At 42.7% G+C, this 25733-nt stretch overlaps 1 protein-coding gene across 1 annotated transcript in view; it reads left to right on the plus strand.

The window, feature by feature from the left end:
- The window catches only part of Sestd1 (SEC14 and spectrin domain containing 1), a 95508-nt gene that overhangs the window by 44574 nt on the left and 25201 nt on the right, over nt 1–25733 (plus strand). The window contains exons 4-10 of the mRNA XM_021647150.2: nt 1408–1498; nt 5298–5411; nt 11026–11139; nt 12366–12463; nt 15082–15137; nt 17586–17797; nt 24815–24937. Of these exons, the coding sequence (XP_021502825.1) occupies nt 1408–1498; nt 5298–5411; nt 11026–11139; nt 12366–12463; nt 15082–15137; nt 17586–17797; nt 24815–24937 (808 nt within the window). The remainder of the gene's footprint in view (nt 1–1407; nt 1499–5297; nt 5412–11025; nt 11140–12365; nt 12464–15081; nt 15138–17585; nt 17798–24814; nt 24938–25733) is intronic.

The raw sequence follows: 25733 nt of genomic DNA on the forward strand, positions 1-25733 counted from the left end.
GTTTGTAGTATATTCACAGGGTCCTGTGACCACAGTAACTCCAAATAGTTTTCATCAGTCCAAAAGAATCTCTGTGCGTTAGCAATCCCGCCCATTTTCCCCTTGCCACCCGCCTCAGGCAAGTGCTAATCTGCCCTGTGGATTTGCCTCTGCTGCATAGTCTGCACAAGAGATTATATAACATCTGATGCCTACTCCTGGCTTCTTAGCATAATGTCGTGACCAGTCCCCTGGATCATGGCGTGTATCAGCTCCTGGCAGTAGCTTTTACTGCGGCTGCACTGCTCTGCTACTTTTTGACTATCAGAACTTACATGCTTCGGATGTTGACATGCACATTCTGTGTGGCCGCGTGCTTCAAACAGCGTTATGTGTGGGGTTCACCTCTGTTTATTTAGCCTATTTTTTGCCTCCGTCTCCCTGTTCCTTTCCCAAATACTGAACTGTGTCTCTTCATTCTTGGGATCTCAACTGTCTCTTGGGGGAACTAGACAGGCCTTGCTTTTCCTCACAGCCTCGGCGGCTAACGTGGATGCGGGGAGAGAATAGGGAAAGGCCTCTGAGATATCCTAGGCCAGATTAAAATCCCAGGGGAAGTCGGCTGTTCACCTTCCCGACAGTGTGTGTAACTGAAGGAACCCTAGGCTGTCCTGCTGTCCCGTCAGAATCCTTGCTGGGCTAAGCAAGGCTGAGGTTTCTCCCCCTGTATTGAGGGAGGACACGGGAGGTTCTTGCATTAAGGTTGTAAGTACAAAATGTCAACAGTAATGATATAATAGCTATGTGCTTTTGCCTTTAGAATGGAGCTTTTGCATGGAGCAGCCCTTACACTCAGTAAATGCTTGAATAATTAGATATAGTGCAACGTATCTCACAGCTCTGTGCTGGTCAGATGCCTGAGAATGAGGAAATCAAAGCTGTGGTGGGTTAGATGGGGTGCATTCACGCTTTCCATTTGTAAAGCAAGTCTGGCCTCACCATGGTATAGTTCCTGTGCACAAGGAAGCCAGTCTCCAGTGGGTTAGTAATAGCTTATTGTTCTTCACCTGTTTTAAGCTGTGTCATTACACATCCTAAATTCTGGTAAGAATGCATGAGGCATGAGGCAGTTGATTGCTCCCTGGCTCTCTTTGATCCCGAGTAACAGATGGAGAAGTTGAGCGGCTGCTTTCATCACTTAAGACCTTCACTTCCCTTGTTTCCAGAGCATTTTCATTCCATCTTAGCTTGTGATTAATACTTGGAAACTGAGAAAACCAACACTAGAAAATGGAAAGACTCCTGGAGAATTTTATCAGTTGTTATTGTAGGTCAGACAAGCAAGGTGTTAAGCTGCTACTAATGCTTCCTTCAGGGTTGTGAGGAAAGTCCGTGCCGTTTCACACCTGTAACTGTACTTTGTTTCAGTGAGAAGTGTAAGGCCAGAGGCTTTACTGTGATCGTGGATGGCCGCAAGTCTCAGTGGAATGTGGTGAAGACAGTCGTCTTAATGCTGCAGGTAATGTTCCTTTTGTCTGTCAATCAGGAAATGATTCATGTCTTATATCAGGACATCATGAGAAGGGAAACGATCTATGTTTTATAGCAGGACACCATGGTGAAAATAGCAAGTACATTTTGTTTATCAGACCATGCCCAAGCTTCTCAGCAGTGACGTAGTTCTAAAAAAAATTTTTTTTATATACCTCCATTGAATTGCTTAAATTGAATTTTTATATGTTTAAATTTATGTGGTAGAGTTGCACCCCACCTCACTCTACAGGCTTTTTAGGGTATAAATAGTATGTGATGTTGTAGTCTGAGCAACAGAGCCTATGGTTGTCACGTGACGGCCGGGAACTCAGGAGTCACCTGGGCATGCCTGGTGTGCTGTGCTTGGGGTCACCCTCCCTCCCTGGCGCCTATTGGTAATGCAGCAAGCAGGGCTGGGAGAGTCAAGTCTGAAAAAGTTTTGCAGGTGAGCCTTACACATCTTCCCATACTGGGTAGCTTCTTAAAAAATAAAAAGAAAGAAAACTACAAACAAACAATAAAAATTAGGGATTTGTGATGGTTGGACTGAGAACGTACAGCGCAGAAATTTGTTTTATAGTTGTGTCTTTTGGGACATCGGCAGCTCACAAATTCACGTTTAATAAACAGCTACGAGGTCTGCAGAGTGGGCGGGGCATCTCGCCTTGTATTTCCTCATGCCCCCACAGACTGTTTTGTCCGTCTCTGGCCTCTAGCAGAGACATGCAGACTCCTATTAGTCTACTGAAAATATTACTGTGAGACACGGAGGCATCCAAGGTGAGCAGATTGCTCTCAGGCAACTGGTCTCATTGCACTGTCTTCCTGAGAAGAGTTTCTAGCGAAGACAATACTTGAGCTAAGTAAAAGTTATCTGAATAACTGGAAGAAGATGAGAAGCCCCTCCTGGCGGGGACTGTCACTTAGTGACACTCTATAGGAAGCAAACTCAATGAAAGGAGTTGATAGATCAGTTTGGGGAAACTGTAATTAATTTGGCAGGAACAGGGTAGTGAGTGTTGAGTGAGCGTCAGTGCCATATACAGGGTGTCAGTGAATGTCAGCAGTGGCGGGCTGCTCTTAGGTTCTGTGGAGAGAAATGGAACTGAGCGCTTTTAAGCCCTTAGCTAGGAGAGTGCTGTGCGATGTCTCATTCTTTATTCAGGATGATTAGAGTGAAACCACTAAAGGGGTGGCAATAAGGAGGGATAGTTTTAACTCTGGTGTTAGAGCTTAGTGTTTCTGAAGCACTGTATACATTATTTAAGTTTAACCTCACAGAATTGGAAGTTTGCAGAGCCCAAGTTCTGGGCCTTGGGTTTTCCTCCGTGTCTGAAGTGATGCCAAATTTCCTACTCATTGCTCCATTCTTTTTTTTTTTTTCCTTTTTAATTAAAAAATATTATCTGTATGGGTGTTGTGCCTGTGTGCATTTCTGTGTAACACGTGTGCCTGGTACCCAAGGAGGCCAGAAGATGGAGTTGGATCCCCTGGAACTGCAGTTACAGACAGGAATGAGCTGTTGTTTGGGTTCCGAGAGTTGAACCTGGGTCCTTCAGAAGAAAGCCAGTGCTCTTCTCTGCTGAGCCATCTCTCCAGCCCCGGTTGCTTTCTTAAGAATATGAGCTAAATGCTTCCTCATTAGGCTCTGTCTTGAGTTAGTAAGGTGTCCTCTTAGGACCACTTTTTCGGGGGCACAGATTGATGCCCCGTAGCAGCCTCTCTGCCAAATGTGTGGCAGCACGTTGCTTTCCAACCCTGGAGATCATTCTCAGGTCTCTGAAAGAGTTGTTAAATTCCGCTCAGGTAAGGAATCCATCGAGACGGTCTCGGTTCTTCCTTTCATCCTTTCACCTGTCACAGGTGAGCCTCTGGGACCTGCTCTGAACTGCACTTTGATCTGCAGTTCTGTAGAACAGTCAGTGGACACAGTCCATGCTGTGATTTCTTCTTCCCTCATAGGTAATTTTTTAGAAATTTGGACTAACTCATATCTAAGTTTTTCAGAACTCCCTTGGTCATTTTCTGTGGTTAACTGTCTCTGCTCAGGAAGTGACTCGCTGTTTTGATCTCAGGAGCTGGGGCCAGCTGTTTGGGAGCTTCCCAGACTCCTGAGGGCAGCCCTGCCTGTTGCTAGTGTTCAGAAAGAGGGACTTTTTTCTCTTGATTCTCACAGCTTTCCTATCCAGTGACTTGGAAATACTGATTTTTCCATAGGTCAATAAATGAACAGACTGCATTCAGCCTCACTGATAAGGGTTTGAAGCAGTTGAGTTTGCTTACCTTAGCAACGTCATAGTCATTACAGGAGCATTGTTTTTTTTCACTGGACCCTGACATGCTCCTGTTGAGAGATCATTTCCATCTCTTTCCTAGAAATTATGATAACTTGGTGCAGCCCTCATGGCTTAGAGTAGTGGTTGGACTCTTGGGTTTAAATAACTCCTGGAAGCTGGCTGTGCACATCATTTGTATACTGTTTAAGGACTATACTTCACCACAGAACTGAATAATTGGAACAGAAATTCTGTGGCCCTCAAAGCCTCAAAGATGTTTTTCATTGGGACCTTTCAGAAGTAATGTGTTGACCTGTGAAACAGTCTGGAGGAACTGAGTCAGACATCTTGCTTCTGTTCTTGAATGAGATCTACTGCTAATGAAGATTCAGTTATCTCACAGCTATATACGGAATGGCATATATGTCACACACTGAGAATAGAGAGAGACATTCATAGATAAGGTAGCTGCCATTGGGAAGCTTTGTGCCATTGAGTTGTCAGGCAGTGAGCAGTTAAGGAAATTAATGAGCAACATTAAGTGGTGATGAAGGCTGTGATGAATGCAGAGTGGGGCCAAGACAAGCATCACACACGCGATGGCGGGGAAGGCCTCTCGAAGGAGGGAACTCTGTACAGGACACAGAGTGAAAAACAGCTGTGCAGAGGAAGTAGGGGGCAAACTTGGGATCATACTTGCATTCTGGGAGTTGGGCTCAGCATGACTGTGGAGGAGTGATGTGAGGGGGAGGTATACAGCCAAGCCTGAGTCAGCAGGACATCAGCAGCCCTGGCAAGGCATTCTGAGCACAAGGCACTGAGTGGTAGGCTGTCCAGCCTCCTGCAGGTAAGTGGGAGGAAGTTTGGGAACGTTAGCAGAAAAGGTGGGAACTGTGGTTGGAGTGCAGATGTGTTTTCAAGTTAGATTTCATGTGGCTTCCTAATTGAAAGAAGTACTCACAAAGTTAATAAATGCTAACTGCCGTCCTCTCCAGGAAGCAAATGGTCATATTAGAAAATGTGAAATTGTATTGTGTGAAAAGGTAGTTTTGTCCTCTTCTTCCCATTAATGATCATTGAGAATCCTGACGTTTGTGTAACAGCTGCTAAGACACTAGCTTTGCGGGAAAATGGATTTCTCATTTTCTGAAGAAATTCTTCATGATGGTGGTGTTAGAAGCATTTGTCCCATACCATAGAAAAGCCAATTTTAATAGTTTCTCAGCTAAAATGTTAAGTCTTGTGGTTTAATCTAAACATACTCCCAGCAGAGATATTGCATATAACAGACATAATTGACATGTATGGTTTGTTTAAAACTGTTTGAAAACTTTTCTGAATAGCTTGTCTTTCTTTATTGCCATTTAGATTTTGAAGTTTAAAGAGTTTCTTCTGCTTTATTACTTGAATTCTTTTCCAAGTATCCAAGCATAATCACAACTATGTCTAGTAATTTGCACATTTAGTAAATCATTTGCATGTATAATTTGTACTTACTCTCTTTTGCAGAATGTTGTTCCGGCTGAAGTATCCCTTGTCTGTGTAGTGAAACCAGATGAATTCTGGGATAAGAAAGTAACACATTTTTGTTTTTGGAAAGAAAAGGATAGACTTGGCTTTGAGGTAAATATGATCTATACAAAAAGAGATGTGTTGTATCTTTGAAAGTAGGTTTGGCTGACATTACTGTGTATGTTGAGTTTAGTTACTTGGAAGCACTTGCTTTGTGCCTCTTACACCATCACTGGTATATTCCCAGCGCTCAGACACTTGTTGAATGACTGTGTCTTTCTCATAAGCTGTAAAAAGTTCTGTTTCCCTCTGAACACTATTAACTCAACTCTAGATAACTAGGGCCTTTGTGTTAAAGTTGTCAGTGCTTATGGGAGGAAACGTAGCAAGTCTACCTTAGAGTGGACCTAAGAGTGTATTGTCTATGATATGCCATATTTACTTCCAGGGCTTTTCTTACGTGGAGTCAGCTGTGTTCGTTTTCAACCTTTTATGTTTAGGTCACTCTTCCCCTTTGGCCACCTTCAAGATTTCATTTGGATTTTAGTTTTGCATAGATCTTTCATTTGGTATTTATTCTTGTTGGTGGCCTCTATAGTTTCTTGCATCTCTGAGTTGTGTCTCCCATTAATTTTGAAAATTTTCTCCACTGTGATTTGAAAAATCTCTGTGCTCTCTATTTTCTGTATTTGTGGGATTTTAACCGTATCCATGTTAGATGATTTGAAAATATCTCATTTTTCTTGTTTGGTCTTCTGTTTTATTTTCACCCCGAATTATCCCCTTTTTGTTCATTTTTTTAAAGTTCTGGTGATTGAACTTAGCGTCTTATGAACGGGAGGCAAATGCCCCGTTACGGAGTGGTGTTCTTAGTCCAGTGTGAGTTTTTTCCCTCTTGGAGTATTTTCAATTTTAATCCATTTTCAGGCTCTCTGTTTTCTGGTCATGCCGAGTTTGTTGACAAGACGACTGGAAAGTCTCATCTGTTGCCATCGTTTTGCTGCGTAGCATCTCTATTTGACTTTTGCATGCCCAGCCCTGCATCCAAGTATTCTCATCCATAGATTCAAACTTCATGTAAAAATATTTGAAAAAGTTGCTTCTTGGTGAGGAGCTGCCTCCATGGCTGAAGAGCTTTCTGTGTAAACATATGGACCTGAGTTCAGTCCCAGAAGGCAAGTCAAAAGCAGACATGGACCAGGGGCTGTCTCCCATGTGGACTTTGTTTTTTGCTCTTTGATTACTTCCGTCTGGTGGGGGTCATTGCGAGGCCACAGAGGAAGAAGGTGCAGGCAGTCCTGATGAGACTTGAGAGGCTGGGGTCAGATGGTGGGGGAGGACGGCTCCCCTTTCTGAGAAATAGGGGAGGGGGCTAGAGGGGAAAAGAGAGGGAGGGTGGGACCGAGAGGAGACTATAGTCAGGATGTAAAGTGAATAAATAATAAAAATTAATTAAAATAAAAGCCAGACATGGTGCCACATAATTGTAATCCCAGTCTTGGGGAAATGGAAATGGATCCCTGGAGCTGGCTAGCTACCCGGCCTGACCTACTGGTGACCTTGATGCCAACGAGAGAGCCTGCGTTTAAACAAAAAGAGAGGTGAATGGACCTGAGGAATGATATCCAAGGTCGTTCTCTGGCCTCCACATATACCGTCATGTGCACAGATTCAGACAGACAGACAGATAGGCGCACACACACACAACCAGATACATACACACACTTGTTTCTTACTGAATATAGCCTTTGTTCCATAATCTCCTAAGCAGTATAGTTGAACAACTGTTTATCCACCACTTGCATTTGCTTAGGTATCCTAAGGAATCCCCCATTGATTTAAAATGAGCAGGAGTTTTATGTGGGCTGTCCATGCAAATGTAGTGACACTGTATGTCGAGACCTTGAGTATCTTTAGATTCTGCTGCTTGCAGTGGCATCCAGAATCCAGCCCCTTTAGGCCCTAAGCGATGAGTCTAGGTTTTGTCTTTTGGGTGAACTCTCGTCTGTCTGTTGCTGCCATGACCTTTTTGTCTGTGTATTGTAGCTATCTGCATAATCCCAGCTACCTGGCAACACATTCACTCGTTCTCTCACATTGTCTGCTTGAGTCTTGAACGTGCTGTTTCTTGTTTGCTTTTTTTTTAAATTTATTTTGAATTGAACACTGGACATTTTGTGCAAGACAGTAAAAATCAAGGTAAATAGCATTTGTGCCTGCATAGTAACCCATCTTATCTTTTGTTTGGATTTTAGCAGGTAGGGAAAGTGTTGAATTGGCTTCTGGCTGTGTCTCATTATTTTCCTCCATGTATGCAGACTTTGAATTTCTCTGTAGTTACTTTGGTTGGAGGAGTGCTCTTTCTAGCTTCCTGTGTAGTGAGTGGAAACCGGGTTGTTTCTCCCCACTTGTTCTTGCAATTTTGGTGTTGGTAGATTTCACTATTATGTGGACTTAGTGGCGAGATGTATGTTAGCCAATTAAAGGACGATGGCTCCAGCTAGACAAAGAGTCTTTTCCTGACAGTATGGATAGAAACCACATCCCAAGAAGCTGAGCCAAGAAAGCCTGAATGCTGCAGTTGGCACTGTGGAGAGTGAGTACTTCAGATGCATAGTTCACAGCTAGGGACCTACGGAAGGCCACTCTGTGTGAATGCAAAGTGAACGGACGCCATCTGTTCCGACTCTGAACCGTGGACAGAATGGGGAAAACCAGAACCTTCCATGCAAGCCTGGCGCAGCTGCTCAGGCATAGGTGTCTGCCTACTGTGTGAATGAGCAGTGGCTAAACATTGTGGAGGATAAAAGAAAAGACGGCTTTGGTCTGGTGTCATAGATGTTTGCCTTGAAATGGAAGCATTTAATGAATGAAGCTTTTGGTATCAGTATATTTCTCCTAGACGCTGAAGAGGTTCAGTTTTGATATTTACCCAGCAAATAAGTGCTTATTAAAAGCCTGATGTACTAAAGAGATGGAATTAATTTCAAATGTTGGCTATTTTGCCACTAAACATATTCAACAACACTAGCTAATAAGTGGCACTTAGAGCTTAGAGATAGAATTAAATTCAACATTGGTTCTTATTTAATTGAAAATTATTTTCCTTATAGTCATTCCAGATAATTTGGGCTTTTGTAAAAATGTTCATGTCTTTGTAGGTCGTCTACTTATTTTTAACATGTAACTGTTTTACAAATGCCGATGTTCTTATAAGCATGACTAAGGGCTTTGTTTTATAGTATTAGATATGATACAACAAAGTTTCACTGTCAGCTTTCCACAGTGTTAACTAGCTGAGCACCTAGTGGTCCTGTCAGTTGTCCCCACATGACTTTGCATGTTCGTTCCCATCTGTGGGACACTCTTGTGTTGATCCAGCTCCTGCTCTACTCCGCAGTGTTTTGTATTGTCCTCTGAATGCTCCTTTTGTTGCTAACCTCAGTGTTTCTCTGTAAGTGCATCCTGTCTGAGATCCCTGTACACTTGTTCATCTCTCTTTTCACCCAGTGTATTCAGGGTCCTTCTGTCCCTCAGTACGACGTTGTTGGTTAGGGGACAGCATCCCTATGATTGTGACAGGACTAGAATTGCCATTAATCTCGTCATCAAACTGAGATGCTAACAATCAGAATGCTGCTTTTACCTCTTTTATCTCTAAACACGTATAATAATAAAAGTGTACTTGTTGAAATTGTGTTCTTCTCTAATTGCATCTGAATCTTACCTTTTTTGAAGTTTATTGGTGGTGAGACCCAGGACCAAAGACTTTCTTTATGTTCCTATGTCAAGAACACCCCTGGCTTCATCTATTCTTTTCAGGTTTTTCAAAATTCTAGTAGAGCCTTGTGGATGGTTGGGATATTGTAGATCTAAGCCACATTACTTGGAGCTGTCTTGAGCCCACCGAACAGCTCACCTCTGTGTCTGGTCTACCACTTCAGCTACAGGTAAAAACCTTCACAGTGACTTCCAGCAGGCCACTGGCTTCCGCCAGCCTGAACCAGAGAACAACATCAGATAACGTTGATTGAAAAAGGCCTTGAATTAATCACTTTCTTGTTCTCTGACCATAGTGTTCAAGGAACTGCTTCTACATGGGAACACGTTGTCTGGGGATGCCTGCATCTGTGCTTCAGGGCTGTGCTCCCTCATAGCTCAAGTGCAGCTCAGAATAAATTAATTTTTATTCTTGGAAGTATTAGCTGTGTTTTGTGTTCCTTGGAAATTTGCTTTATTTATTTGGTTAGATTTTTGTTTTCATCTGCCAAGCTTTTCTTTGAGGACTGTTGCACATACAGGAAGGTTTTTAAGTGCTGTGTGTTTCCTGGAAATGAATATGCAGTCCTCCTGCTGTTAGCTGCGGGCTTGGCTTTCTCATTAAGTGAAGCTGCTTAATCTTTTGCTTCTTCTTCTTCATTGTCTTCTGTTTCTTGTTCTTCCTCCTGCTCTTTCTCCCCTTCCCTTCCTCCTTCTGCTCCTCCTCCCCTTCTCTTCCTTCTCTTCTTGCTCCTGCTCCTCCTCCTCTCCCTTCTCATTCTCCTGTTCCTCTTCCTCCTTTTCCTCCTTCTCCTGCTGCTCCTCCTCTTCCACCTCCTCCTCTTCCTCCCCCTCTTCTCTTCCTCCTCTTCCTCATTGTTGTCATTCTTGGACAGACCCAGCTTTCACCCTGCAGGGCATCCATTGTGAGCACACTGTAGTGAGTACCCTGCAGTAAATTTATCACACTTTCACCATCTTCAGCCTTTATTTCCACCAATCCACACTTGGATTTCCACAGCCACATTCAGATTTGATTCTTTTCCCAAGGCTACTTGCTTGGAGATAAGTTCTTGATAATGAGACTCAGTCATTGACCATGACCTTTTTGTCAATAGCTGTGTCATTCAGAGTCTGTATTTCTTAGTTTATCAGAAATTGGGGAATGGGCTTGGATCTCCTGTCCTTTCTTGATGTCCTTGCTGGAGCATTTGCATAGTGAGAGAATTGCCTTCTCTTGCTACGTGCCTGCAGTTGGTCCCTCTTAGGAAAGTCAGTGTTGCTGGTCTTCAGCACAGTGCCTGTATCCCTTGGCCCAGCCTGAAGATTATCTTTTAAGTTCACAGATTTAAGCCATTCAGTGTTTCAGCCTCATTTGTTACTGACACCTTTAGTCAGCACAGATCTTTTCAGGCCCCTTTGGTGCTACCGTAGTAGTGTTCTCTGACAGTTTGTGGTGACCTGGGTGAGATGGTGTTCTTACGTATATACTTTGTCAGTGCCCTGACTAGCCTGCTTCCTTTCACTGGGAAATAGTGTTTGGATGTCACAGTCTGGATGTTAAGAGTATATAGTTCTGCAGTGTTTGCCTAGAAAAAAATGTTATCTTAGTACAACCAGCTAATTTTGAATAGATGTAAAAATTCTTTGTCATGATTTTATTAAGGAAAAGGTTTCATTTCCAAGGGATTTTTTTTAATATTGATAAAATATTTTAAAAGTTTATCTGTGATGCTAGTGTTTTTTAATGTTGATATTGTCAGAATTTTTTGATATATTTTTAGCAGATAACCACAATCTATTAAATTGACTTGAAATGCTCTCACATTAACTATTTAAATTAATGGTTATTTGCTATCATTTTGAGGCAGTGCTGTGTTTTTTTTTTTTTTTCTTACCTTTTCAATCTCCTTTACCTCAGAGACTTTAATGGTGTACTCAGTGTTCCTTTGCTTGTCCTCCGCAGGTCATTTTAGTGTCTGCCAATAAGCTGACCCGCTACATAGAGCCATGCCAGCTGACAGAAGACTTTGGTGGGAGCCTCACCTACGATCACATGGACTGGCTAAATAAGAGGCTGGTTGGTATTAGTGCAAAACAAGAAAAATGTTTTTACACACAAATGAGATGTCTGCGTAACTATCTCATCTTAATCAACTAAGTTGTAGGTTGTTTTCATAAAAACAAAGAGGCGCACTGTGCGTGTCACACTCGTGTGGTATATGGAGCTCACACTCTGGGGTCACAGTCACATAACTGTATTCCTGACGCCAGAAACCAGCGTGTGGCTTTACTGATGTATGCAATTTCTCCAGGCCTTAAGGCAGTCATAATGCTAGTACCATCTTGTCCAGTTGTGAGCAAGACAAAATGAGTGTGGACCTTAAACACTTGGATCAGCCGTACCGTAGCACTCCATGGTAGCTGTAACCGGTTGGGTCAGGATTAGTAAGAGCACCGTTAGAGTGGCGTGATGGCAGCACAATGTCTTGAGAGGTGAGCTCCATGAGCTCAGCCTTTCAGAAGGGGCTCGAGCATCGCGTGAGCTGTCGGCCTGCAGCTCAGGATGATAGTCTAAGCCTGCTGTTTCAGAAAGCTTCTCCTTGTCAGACTTCTGGGGGACACTGCTCTGTGTTACACTGCATTGTTTTATTGAGTTATGGAGAGAAGGTCTCTAAGGTGGCATCTTGAGATTGTGTGTTAACCTTGGGAGACTTGGTTATCCCTGAACGAATAGCCATTTCTGCCCCATATTTAAACAGTGGCGTGCTATCAGGCAACTGTATGTCTAGTCTATTTCCTGTGTTCAGATGCGCCCAAATCTTTTCTCAGAAGTACTTACGGAATCATGGTAAAATTATAAGTAATGTTTCTTTATACTATGGACTTGTCTGTGAAACTCTTGATGTTACATATGACTAGTATTGGCTGGTGACAGTAAGGTGAGAAATGGTCTCTGACTAGCATTGGTGGATACAACTGGTCGTAGTAACATTTATGTCATTACGGAGTTTGTTACTGGTACAGATGTTTCTCAAAGAAGTATAAGAATGAAAATAATTGTGAGTGAAGTAATTGAATATATTTAAATTAGAAATTCCACCACCGTTAAAGCTCCTCATCCCGTGGGATGTGGGTTTGTTCTGGGCTGTGCACTGTTGAGCTCTGGTGGTTGAACTGCACTGTGTGGCCTTCTGGGAGGGGAAAGAAATCCCGCTGACTGTGCTGTTGCCAGTAAGTGAACCACTTATTATGTGTCGATTTTTGAGATTATTCATGGTGTGTCTGTACGCGCTCCTGCTGCAGGTCTTTGAGAAGTTCACGAAGGAGTCCACGTCATTACTGGATGAACTTGCCCTGATCAACAACGGAAGTGATAAGGGGAATGAGCAGGAGAAAGAAAGGTGCGTAGGGTCGTGTGGTGAAGCATGCCCGTGCTGCTGGCTCAGGATAGGAGGCCACAGTTCTTTACCCGCAACAGCACAGCTACTAGAGTCTGCTTTACACATTCAGTCTTCATTTGACTTATGACGGCTTTAAAAAGCTAATTTTTGATGAGCCTGCCTGTACTTTTCCCCCTTGCACTGGAGAGTATTCAAGTATGTTCTTTCCAAAGAACATACTTTGGAAATGAAGCTATTTTCTACTCTTCTTAATTTTGCCTTTTCCTGAGCACATCTGCAGCTTGAAATAAAATTCTGAGAATTTTATTTACATTCATTAGTACCAAAATGTCTAGCATAGAGAACTCCTCTCTTGAAATCTGACATGTGTAAGTTTAACGTAAGGAGTTTGGCATTTCATCATTCTCGGCACAGTGGTCAGGTTGTGTCATCAAGCTGTAGCTGTCCAAACTTACTACCTTCATTTCTTGGTTGGTGGGCCACGTTCCTTTCTACTTAAGGCTAAAGCACACTAAGAAACAGCAGCCAGCCCATTAGTGGTCACTAGAACTGTGCTTTTTCATTAGGAAGTTTGAGGCACTCTCATCCCGTTCCTTTGCTCCTTGAATATACAGTGGAACCTATGTATTTAAGCACGGTCACATGTCAGTCAGCTGGAATAACATGATCACATGGATGTAAGAGGATGATAATTTTATCAAATGTTGATTAAAACGAAAGTGTAAAAAGAGATCGAATTGCAGTCTAGTTAAAGATAGCATAAATACTCACAAGTATTAGTATGCTGTCTGTAGCATACTTTGTGTCGCTTTTCCCATGGAGGCACAGGCTATGTCTTTTCCTTCTATACATTCATGACCCATTAGAGTCTTGGTTCCACACAAGTCTAGCTTGGAGTAGCAATAATTTTATTTGGGTTGCTCATGGGAGCATAGATAAGGGGTTACCTACAAGACAGTAGACAACTTAATAGGCAGCTATAGCACCAAAGAAGAGACTCTCTGTCTGGCACGGGTCAACCCCTTGTATTTCCTGTAGGTGGAGAGAGGCCTCTTGTGCTGTCTGGCACACCCTCCTACACTTTCACAAGAGAATGTTAGTGGGTCCAGTCTTATGACAGACTCTTGATGGTAATCCTGTCTGCTCTGTTTCATGACAGCAATTGGCATATTCTGCCTGGGAAACAAAGTTGCACAGCACCATATAAAAATGTAAATACATATAAACATTATGACTAAGTTTGTGATCATATGAGGCAATCGCACACGCTTTTATTTGTGAAGAACGACAGACATTTGAAGAGGGCACCCACAGAAAATGAATCAGTGGTCAGAGTTTGCAGTACTGCTGTCCCTGCTGACGGCTGGAAACCTGGATAAAGGGCTCCGAGGAAGCATCAAAACATCTGCTTCATTGCGTCTTTAGATGCCCCATGCTTATATGACAAAAGGCCAGGGCCTCATTCCCTTTCTTTTTTATAACAAGTTTTTATTAGTTTGGGAAATGTTGACTTGTGTTTTTACAAGAAGTATTGGGAACTTGGGTCTACCAGTCTCTTTAAACACTCAAATGTTCCTGTTTGGTTCCTTTTATCATCAGGTATTAGAGTCCTGCTCTTGCAGCTTTGTATCAGACTTCATTGTCTTAGCCCTCAGGGAGCATCTAGGTCCCTGCAGAGGTGAAGCCATGGATCAGTTAACAAGTTACGGGATGTACTTGGGAGTACAGCAGCATGGTCTTTGACTTTGATTTGCTAGCTCCTCAGTCTTTCTGGAATTTTCTTTCTCCAGTGTTTAAGAAAGTGAAGGCAGACATCCAGCTGCCCAAGAAACAGGACCGTAGCAGGAAGGAGTGGAGCACAACTGTTAGCACACCACACACGCATGCATATGTGGATATGTGTGCATGTTAGTCATGTTTGCATCTGGGTTTTCTCTCCCACTCCTTTGCTAAAGGTGTAGGAGACAAAACTCAGCAAGCACAAATGCAGGTCTAAGAGTTTTCCGTTGTCTCTGTCAGGGCTTTAATTATGGAATCATGGGTCATGTCATCTTCACTAAGGGGCCGTTTGACTTTTCCTCTCCTGTTTGTATCCCCTTTATTTCTCCTCTGTCACTGCTCTAGCTAATACTTCAGACCCTGTGTTGGATAACAAGGGAGAGAGTGGTAACCCTTGTCTTCTTGTGTCTATTGAGGTTTCTGAAGTCTATATTATGTCCTAAAATAATATGTTTGCTATATTATACTTAATTATATATGCTGAACAATTCTTTGCTCGGAAGCCAGCCCAACTTGGCAAAGGTATCCAATCCTATTAATGTGTTGTTGAATTTGGCTTGCAAATTTTATATCAAAAATTTTGTGCATTTATGTTTATTTAGATATAGTGTTCCTTTTTGCTCTTTACCTCTCTTTTGGCTTCTTAATATGAGTTGGTAGTAATCATTTCCTAAGTTATGGAACAGTTTTAGGAACACTGGTGTTAGCTCTTTAGTAGTCTGATAGAATTTAACATCAAATGTTTCTGGATTATATATGTATTTTGTGTAAAACAATTTCTGAAGTAGATTTATAGAAATACTACAGCATTTAAAAATGATTCTTTTGATGCCTCCCAGGTCTGTGGATTTAAACTTTCTTCCATCCGTTGATCCTGAGACAGTTCTTCAGACAGGTAAAGCAGAAAAACGTCATTTATTAATGATAATAATAATAATCTAGTAAACAAAGTGTGATTCTCTTTAAAAAGTTTATTCAGCACATACGCGGGTAATGTAGTAGGAATGTAAAGGGAAGATGTTCAGACTGCTTTAGGATTAACCTGATGGTGTTAGGATAACATTTAAAATTAATAATGATTAATTATTTTCTCCTGGAAGTACTGGATTTGTTTCCTATTTTATGAAGTAGATTTCACAAAGTGCAGTTGATTCTGTCTCATTGGGTTGTTAGGAGGACTATTATGTGCTGTGTTCCCTCAACAACATTTGACATAATTAGTATTATTGTCTCTATTTTATACCTCAAGAAGTCAAGGCTTAGAGGTAAAAAAATAACCTAAGGAAATAAGTTGTTCGGAATCAATAAAGAAAATTTATCATCGTAGCTCCAAGCAGGTCCAAGTGCAGAGGCGCCAGTTACAGCAGTTTGTAATCATCTGTAAGAAACGCTGAGCCCTTGGCAGTGGCATTGTGTACTGACACCCCATGCTTCATGTAGCGTGTGTCCTGGTCCCATGTCTGTAGAAGAAATCCATTGATTCTAGAAGAATGAATTAGAAGTCCTTTAATGAAATACTGCAACTTTATTTCTAACCCTCTTAAATAACTAATAGCTCATACTTCCATCTTAACTGGGGTCCAGGAAAAATCTAAGTGTTCTCTGTATGCTAACTCATGTATCCTTCCACACAGTCTGTGAGGTAGATCTTGTTACTACATCGCTTTTAAAAGGCATGCAACCAGAGCATAAACGGTTAAGATGAGCCCAGGCTTATCAATCCCAGGAGGTAGAATCAGGAAGATAACAGGTTTGAGGCCTGCCTGATCCACAGCGAGTTAAGTGAACGCTTGAGGGACATGTGGAGACCTCATCTTAACACCAAGAATGCGAGAAGGGCTGCAGATGTCACTCAGGAGCAGCATACTTTGCTAGCACGCATGAGGCCCCAGGCCGTTCTTTCATGGGCCGAGTTTTTCATGCATATATACAGCCAGCAAATTTTGTAGTCAGAACCTGAACCCAGGCAGGGAGCTGCCAGATTGTTTTCTGAAATAATTGTCCTAAATGTTCTCTGGTAAAGATGGTACCCACAAGGAAAATGCTAAGATTGCAATTGTCAGAGTAGAAGAAGAAACGAGTGTGTTCTGATGTTAATGACACATGTTATGTACATGGAGTCCATGCAAAGACTCAGATGTCTTAAGTATTTGCAGTTTTTAAAACAAGTGTTTTTCCAATTAGAAAATGCCAGGAATAATTTATTAAAATCTGAATAGTTCTGATGTATTTGTTCAGCTGTATTTCAGTTTTCAATATGATACAGATCTTATTTCTGTAGGGAGCAAAGAAATGCTTATAACCCATAAATTACATATTTAAAAAATACAGTAGTTGGTCAGTAAAAGTACAATTTTATATAAGGCTTAATTTCATGAATTATTTAACATTTTTGAAAGCATTTTATTTTAAGCCATTGATCTAAGAACATTTTAAATATTTATATATATGCACTAAGTTTTGTTTTATATTCTCTGAACACTTAAAGTAGGCATTGAAAGTATATAATGGAGATTTAGAACAATCTAGATTTTTTTAAAAGAAATTGGTTATATCTGAAAGCTATAATAAAAATTCTCTTTCTAGACTTTAAAAGCCATTTAAATTTAGGATACATTATTTCAGAATAAAGATGAGAAGAAAATTTATAATGTGTAAATATTTTTTGATACTTGTGTGATAATCAGAGTAGTTTCATCCTGGGAAAATGGTCTCTTTATTTTTGAGATTGTAAATGTGCCTACAGCTTTGTCGTGTCTGAGCAGATTCCTGAGTGAGCTTGCTGCAGTTCTTCCACCCCCGTGGCCTGCTCACTAGTCTGTTCAAAACACTCCTGTAGAGAATATTTGAGCTTTATTTTGCACTGCTCATGAGGCTTTCCTCAGGTTACCGTGATCCCTTTGCTTCTCTGTCAACTTCTCTTTTAAGTGCTGCGCTCGAGACAGAAGAGTTGAAGCCCTCCAACTTGAACTACTATTTCTTGAATTAGTAATGAAACTTCTAGCGTGTAATTTTACCCCACAGAGAAAGACAGTTTAGTGTCACAATATCTTGAGCAATAACCCAGCAAGAATCTGACAAATACGTATTAATGCACGTGTGCTCATTTACTATGGGATGTAGGGTGGATGTGTTCGCGCAACTGGCCATGTGTTCAGTCTATATAAAACAATTATGTTCTCGTCTGTGTGTGTACATGTGCAGGGTGGCGTGTGAGGTTTCCACTTGCACTTCATTCCTTACAGGAAGGCGGGGGTTAAGGAGGGGCTCGGACTGAGGAGATCAGCACGTAGGGACTGTGCTCTTTGTGGGCATTAACCGCCAGTCTCCTCCTTTTGAAAAGGGCACGAGTTGTTGTCTGAGTTGCAGCAGCGTCGGTTTAACGGCTCCGACGGAGGGGTCTCGTGGTCGCCCATGGATGACGAGCTGCTGGCCCAGCCGCAGGTTATGAAGCTGCTCGACTCGCTCCGGGAGCAGTACACGCGCTACCAGGAAGTGTGCAGGCAGCGCAGCAAGCGTACGCAGCTGGAGGAGATCCAGCAGAAGGTGATGCAGGTGGGTCCCGCCGCCTCTCGGGCTGTGCGTGCCCGGCGTTGGTCCTCGTGGTGTCTGTCCTGTGACTGATGGTGTTGAATCTTGTTTATGTCAAGCAGAGAACTTGAGAGATTCCAGACTGGATTCATATCTTTGTAATCTACATTAAGGTTATACTATTTCTGCAATGGTGGAATTCATCATTTAACTCACTAATAGAATGGACATCAAAACAAATGTTCTCTATATTCACTTAATTCATAAAATTTGAACATGGTTGCTTGATTTATTCTTAGTTTCTAAAACTTAATAGTTTTATTCATTATTAGCCAGATAGAGCCAAGTAATTGTGGTAATGATACTTGCTTTTTTGCCCAATGCTGGAATGCTAGTAAAGTTAGGTATGCCCTGGTTACTCGCATGCCTCGCTGGGTGCCTGTGCCCGTTGATGCCCCTCACGCTATGACTCTCTTCAGACAGAAAAGGGATCTTGGAACTACAGCCACCATTGTTACTGCCATCTCATTGACGGCTGTTGGAGCTACCACCGGGGCATTAGCCATGAGTCATACTGGGCAGACTGCACAGACCCTGAATAATCATTTAGCCAATGTACCTCATGCCTTAGTTGTACAAAAAGGAATTAATGCTCAACTAAAAGGAAGCTTGATGGTGTTCAATCAGAGGATTGACCTCGTGCAGGAGCAATTTGATACCCTATGGCAAATCGCTCAACTTGGCTGTCAATGAAAATATGCTGGACTTTGATAGTGTTCACTATCACTGTAAAGTATTCTATTCTAGCATTCAAAGGTAGAACATGCAATGTAGGTAATTCTAACATAAAGTTTATTTTTATGCTATTATAAAAATGTTAAATATACTTATGAATTTTAGTTGCTTTTAGAATTGGTTTTCATACAGAATATGGCTGAAAATGCCAAAAAAAAAATATTAGACGTTTCTCGTCATTAGATGATGGTGGATTTTTAATCTACTGAACAATTAAGAAAATAAATCTTTAAGTTATTTTATTTGAAGATACAAGCTGGAGCCGCTGGAGAGATGACTCAGCAGTAACAGAGGGCTGCTCTCTACTACTCTCGAGAGGACATGGGTGCAGTTCCCACTACCCACCTCAGGGCCTCACAGTTACCGCTACCTCCAGCTCCTGGGAGTGTGGTGCTGTGTTCTCTGCCCTCCGTGGGTACCTGCGCTTGTATGTGCATGCCCATACACACACACACACACACACACACACACACACACGCACACACACACAATCAGACCTTTACAAATAAGCACAAGCAGCCTGAAATCCTCAAGAGTTTCTTTTTAAATCTAGCTTTCATTGATTTTCTAGGTAAATCTTTACGAAGGGCTTCATGTGTGTTAGGAATGGTGCTAGATTTTATGCAAGTTAGAAAAGTAGACTTAGTTTTGGTGGTTGTTAAGCTTAAGGAGGAAAGGCATGAGAGGGAAGAAGCAGAGCATTCTAGTCGTTTATCGAGGGAGCCCTCTGTGGTTGCTGTAGTCTGGGAAGGCCTAATGCAAGGAAGTAGCGGTTGGTTTATCCAAGATTATTTCACCACCCAGAAAGGAGGCTCCATTTTCTGGTGCCTAGGGAAGAGCACAATGAGGAATTTGGGGTCTTGGGTTGCACCAGGTTCTATAGAGCATCTTCTCATAATTGAGGCATGTGTAGGACCACTTTTGGAAGGCTAGTGTTCAGCAAGGAACCAGCACTCTAATGGTGGAGCATATTTGCTAAGCTAGACTGTGAGAGCAATGTCCAGCCTGCTTTGTGGCCAGGGCGGCAGTGTCACATAGAAAAACTCGTGGATGGTTTCATTGCCAGTGGGTAACAGGTTGGACACTTCTTCGAATGTGTGGCCCAAGGTAATTGTCATCCGATGTGGCACAGCAGAGCCAAAATGCCCCTGCTATAACCATTAGCTGACTTTAGCTGTAAAGGCTCAAAAGTTAGGCTTCTTGGATCACGTGGTGTTTTTTGTAGTTGCAGCTACTTGGCCTTTATTGTATAATGAATGTATAAGTATAGTATATGTACATGAATGTGCACAGTCTCTTTCAATGAAACTTTATCTGAAAAATGGGTAATGGGCCAGATTTGGCCTGTAGGTTGTAGCTTGCTGGCCTCTATCTGAATCTGTAGCACGTGATAGGAAGATAGATGTGAGAGGACGATGTTGAATTCCAGACAGAAAATTGAGGCTTTATTTACATTGATCACATGTAAACTAAAGATGTCTGAGCTTATATTTAATTGTGACTCTTTCCATGTACTCATTAGTATGTTAAAGGCGGTCTGTATTAAGCCTCAGTAAGCTTCAGCCCTTATGATGGAATTGTCTTTGACGAGCACAGAGACAAAATGGCACGGTGGTTAGGACAAGGCTCAGATTCTGAATACAGGCTGTCTGGGTGTGGCCTCTTCTTTTTCCAAGCAGGTTAGCCTTGGATAACTGTTGGGTGACTATTCTGTGCCCTCATTTCATCCTCCACAGAGGAATTCCAGCACTAACTAGCAACACACCAGTTAACCAAGACTTTTAAGTGCAGAATTAAGGTGATAATTTTACAAGATCCTTAATGCCTGATGTGGAACAAATTCTGGCTTTTGGATTTGTGAAAAGCGATAAGAATCATCACCCACATGTACTTTGCTGAGTAGATAAGATAAAAGATGTCAGTGTATTGAAAATGCATTTTTAAAACGCCCAATTAAGAGATTATAGCAGGGAGATGATGACAATGGTGATTGTAGTGATGGTGATGATGCTATTTATAATGGTAGTGATGATGGCGCTGCCGCTGCTGATATGGATAATGACTTTGGTGTTAGTTAACAGATCATTTGTAAAAAGAGACAACTTTCATTGCAGCTCAGGTTTTGTTTCTTTGTTTGTTTTTAATTTCTGTTAAAGATAAGGTCTCCCTTTGTGGCCCAGGCAGACCATGAGCTCTCTATCGTCCTGCCTCCTGCCTCAGCTTTCTGAATGCTGGGATGGCGGGCGGTGTGGCCACACCTGGCTGCTTATGAATCTGCCGATATGCTGGTGCACCACTGCTGAGCATGCAGCGCTCCCACAGGCCACAGGTTAAAGACCAAGTTCCCTCTCCAAAAGGATTGTTTAAACGTAACTACAGCAACATGTGAATGGCATGTTGAACACATGGCACACACCATAGAGTCTTTCAGATTTGGAGGAATTCAGTTCATATAAAGCTAACCGGAAAGGTGCACACACATGTGTTTTTGTCAAATCAGTGCAAACTGACTTTTGCGCATACCTGTGCTGGCCTGTCGCTGAGGATGGGATGCGTGAGCCGTCAGCAGTTCTGGTAAACTGTGTGCTAAGCCGTCACGTGGTGATTTCAGCCTCAGTTTAGATCAGCAGGGTCGGGCTTCAGAGGAATTCAGCTATCCTCCGTGCTGCTTCTGTGAAGCGCCCCTGGGTCGGCCACAGCACCTCTTTCCTGAAGAGCCTGTGGGCTTTCCCATCTCTTACTATGGCAGCATTTCTGCCAGCACTGCAGCATTATTTTTAGGACAGTGCAGCTTGTTTCCTCCATTCTGGAGAGAGGCCACGGGTGCCAAGTAGGATGCACTCGCAGTTGCCTGAGTGCACAGCTGGAGGCCGTGTCCGCAGTGGCTGAGCCCCTCCTGCAGTCAGGTGCTTGTCTGCCCTCCTGCCGGCTTGACCTTGTATGCGTCCTGATGTTCCCTCGTGCACTCCAGTATAAAACAGTAGTGGATCATTAGAGGCATTTTTGTCCTGTGCAAATATTTGTTCTCACAGCTTTTAAGGCTACACCTCTAAGGTCATACTTTGCATTGAACTGTATTAATAACTGTTTAAGGGGTCCTATTGCTATAAATTGTTCTATAATTTATAAATTATAGAACTGTCTCTGAAATAAGTTAACATTCATACTTGATCGTAAAGTGTGAATGAAAAATTTTATAACACCGTTTGGCAAGGCACCATCATAGATGCAGTTAAATGGACTTGTTTCCTGGACATTGGCCTCAATTTGAATAATTTTATTAGAAATAGTCATGCAGTTACTGCATGTACACTACGACCTTACATACTGAGGAAAGTCAGTTTCTGTGAGTGTTAAAGCTGTGTACTATTGGTCATGTGGTTTCTCTGTCAATGTTCAGGTTTCTGGCTTCTCTACAGTTGGTTCTGCTCTCTTCCTCACTTTTGTGTCTTTACTGACATGGCAGACAGACTAATGATGAAGAGCAAAGGTTTGCCTTGTGTATTTAGTTCTATAGGCCAGAAAACCCAGGGTCAGGAGATCACTTTCTGATTAGGGCTCTCTTGCTGTGTAGAAGGCAAAGAGGCAAGAGTTTGATCGAGAAGTAGGCAGTGCAGAAACACACGAGGGTGAGTTAATCAGCAGGCAGGCAGCCCCTGTGTTGACACTAACTCTGCCTTCGCCTCAGATGTGGTGCACAGGGCTGCTGCCGCTATGAGACCTACTGTGGGACTGTGGAACTCCCAGGCTCTGTGCTGTTCCACCTTCCCTGTAGTCTAGCTCCTTCTATCCTCTGAGGCCTTACGATTTGTCTCTCATCTGTATTTTCCCATAAGGTTTGTAGGTTTCTTTAAAAACTCCTGTCTGTCTTAACTGTTGAATCTATCACTAAAACATGGACCAGTAATGAGGGTCTTAGATACACCGACTGGTGTGTCTTGAAAGGAGCCTGCACACCCCCATCAAGGTTAGGAAACAGCATCTTACAGCTTGGGAACAGAGCCAGGATTCATGTCTCCTCTGTGAACATGATGCTGGCTGGTGGAATGAAGCAGGGTCTAGAGCCAGCTCCCCTAGAGGCAGGTCCTAGGAAAGACTGAGGAGAAGGCCGTGAAGATGGTGGCGAGCAGACCCTGTCTTACTCTGAAGAGCACCTGCCGCCGGTAGAGTGCATGATGAACTTGGCCACAGCGTGCAGGCGGAAGAAAGCCCCGCACAGTTATTCCAGTGACAGACTCAGCAGTAATGCTGTTTTAATGTTGAGCTTGTATTTAACCTTAAAATAGAAGTCTGCATATTAAGGCAGTAGAATATAAGATAAAAAGACAAAGAGAAATCACAGGAGCCCCCACACATGTAGTAAACAGACATTTGTAGTGAATTCAGTTAGTAGTTACTACTGATTGTATGTCCCCTGTATGCACAGATTTCTCTTCTAGCTGGCAGGAGTATTTCCACAACAACAGTTTGTATACCTTGCAAAGGCTGTTGAAAATATAGTTAAAACTCGTCCTTAGGTGTTCTGGATAGAAGCAAGTATTTCGCTCATGCCATTAGCCATGAGCATCATCTTTGGACAACAGTGGACACTTTTAGAGAAAATAGTGCCTCTGACTGCTGTGCAGGTTCATCACATACCCGTGCAACGAGAGTCTTGACCGCAGATGCAGCAGGTTCATGAAGTAGTGCATCTTAGGGTTAGAGTGGGCTGGATGGGTTGACTGATTGGGTAGTTGGAGAGAGGCAGGCGAGGAGGTGCCTGCTTAAAATAAGGTTTGTAAACTCATCGAAAATTATTGTAGTTGCAGCATGGAAAATTACTACAGTAGTGCAGGTTAGTGCTAAGTGAACAACCACAAGATAGAAATCACTTGGATCTTGAGAGTTGGGTGAAACAAATACATCTAGAAAGATACAGGAGGAAAACTGCTTTGAAGATTAACAGAAGGAAATGCACATGATTTCCTTATGCTGTATGCTCGTACAGCATAAAAAGGAACGCATAAACATTTAAAACAGCATGTGTCAACCCTGTGTTAGCAGAAGTGCACCACAGCAGACAGGCTGCTCTTCGCTATTTTGAGGCCAGCCCAGCAAGCAATGGTGGCTTGTGCACTCACTTTCCAACAACTGCCCTCTAGGTTTAGGTTTAGGTCACTAGACATCTAGTCTCGGGGTCCCTGCTGTAGCTTAGTGACAGATTGCGCTTGGAGATGCTCTTTCCACTCTACTTTGTTTGAATTTGTTAACAGTGAGTGTGTAGGAGGAGTGAGGGAAACCTGCCTTTGTCTGATCTTAGCTCTGTGCCTCCAAGCACCTGATAAAGGCTGATGGGTAAACACTGATACTTGGTAATGTTGCTTCTGCTAAAATTCACCCAGGGTCTGGTCTGAGCTGTTAATATTTGATGGGATACAACTTTGAGCATGTTTGAGATCAGTGATTCATGAGGGAGCATGAGGTTTTGATGCTACAGTGACTCTCCTATATACTCCAAATGGTTCTTGCCTCCTTTCTCCTGCTTCTGCTGGGTCCTGTCATGCTGGCAAATTGTAGACCCCCTCCCCCGCAATATTCTATTGAGAAGAGTGTGGGACTTCTCTCAGGAAGTCTGAGTGTTTATCCTAGGAAGACACCTAGAGAGTATTAAAGTATTCTCATTCTGCAGTTTGCTCCTAAAGTGAGAAAGTAGGGTTTTAACTTTGCTCCCTAACTCTGTTTTTAGGGCTTTGGAAAGAATATTCCACGGGATCATTACCCATGTCCTCTTGGTCCTAGTTTTTCAGTAGTATATTGTTGCCTTGGACAAGTCGTTTAATTTCTGAAACTCAACTTTCTGAAGTGTTAGGTAAAACCTTTCACCAATGTCATTTCTGATGTCCTTCCCAACCCTAAATCCTGCAGTTCTGGATCTCTTATTATAAGTAAAAATTTAACCTTCTTTAATAGAAGCATTCAGTGTCGCCACCCCCACCCCATCCCCCGCACCAGCCTGTCAGATGGTTGGATAGCTGAGCCAAGTGTTAGCTACAAAGTTCATCCTTCTTAATTCCATTTTTTGGAAATAATATCCAGTATAAATACATAATTCCAAATGAGACATGTACTGCCAGTGATACGCAATAGAATTTAAATTATTGAAGTTATAAACATGTGAGGAATTTAGGAATTAAAGGAAGGGAAACTAATGAGAATGAAAATTTGAAAAGAGCTTTTGGTTATTTTCATTTCCCTTTTCCTTTGTAGGTTGTGAATTGGCTGGAAGGGCCTGGGTCTGAGCAGCTGAGAGCACAGTGGGGCATCGGCGACTCCATCAGGGCTTCCCAGGCCCTGCAGCAGAAGCACGAGGAGATCGAGAGCCAGCACAGTGTGAGGACCTTTCCCTCCGCGAGGCACAGCGGGGTCTCCCGTGGGCATCACTAGTGCTTGGGAGATGCTGAGTGCTGTGTACTGGGTTGTTCCCCATGTTGCTGTAGGGACAGAGTGCTTATGCTGAGTGCCCAGAGATCTGAAGCTACACTCCAACAGTCCATGATCGGTGATAGTGTGGACTTGATTCCCAGAGGGTTCCATGGCTTTGTTTCAGAAGGACGATTTGGGTGATGTTTACAGTATTAGGGAAAAGGTGACCAAAAAATACAGAATCTTTATCAGCAGTCCTGAGATAGAAACTTCTGGTTTTAATTGCTGTCGTTTTAGCAAGTATTATTCACAGACACTGTGGTCTCACTGTGGCGTTCTTACACTTGCATTTCAAATGCTTTGACCATACTCACTTCCCTCTTCAAACTCTCAACTGCCCCTCACTCTGTTCCTCACTGCTGCCTTTCCTTTTCCAAGTGACACTCCTGTAGTCCTCAGAGAGAGGAGCCCCACCCCAGCCACTGCGTTAAACCTAGCTGTGGAGCCGAGGACGTGGGATAGAGAGCACCTGTCTGTTCTCTGTTGGTGAAGGATTTACTCTAGGGAATCAGATATAGATTGGGCAATAAATTAATCCCAACACTGGCTGCAGATAATAATGGCTCAAGAGAATTTGAAATGTAAAAGTTGGTGAGTGAAGGGGCCAGTGTTGTTTGGCTTCTGCTGTGGGGTGGTGAGCCTGGCCTCAGTGAGAAAGCCGCATCCAGCTTGGGAGGAAGACCCTCTGTCCCCTCAGCCATGT

This window comes from Meriones unguiculatus, chromosome 8 (genome assembly GCF_030254825.1).
Source record: "Meriones unguiculatus strain TT.TT164.6M chromosome 8, Bangor_MerUng_6.1, whole genome shotgun sequence".
Classification (NCBI taxonomy): domain Eukaryota; kingdom Metazoa; phylum Chordata; class Mammalia; order Rodentia; family Muridae; genus Meriones; species Meriones unguiculatus.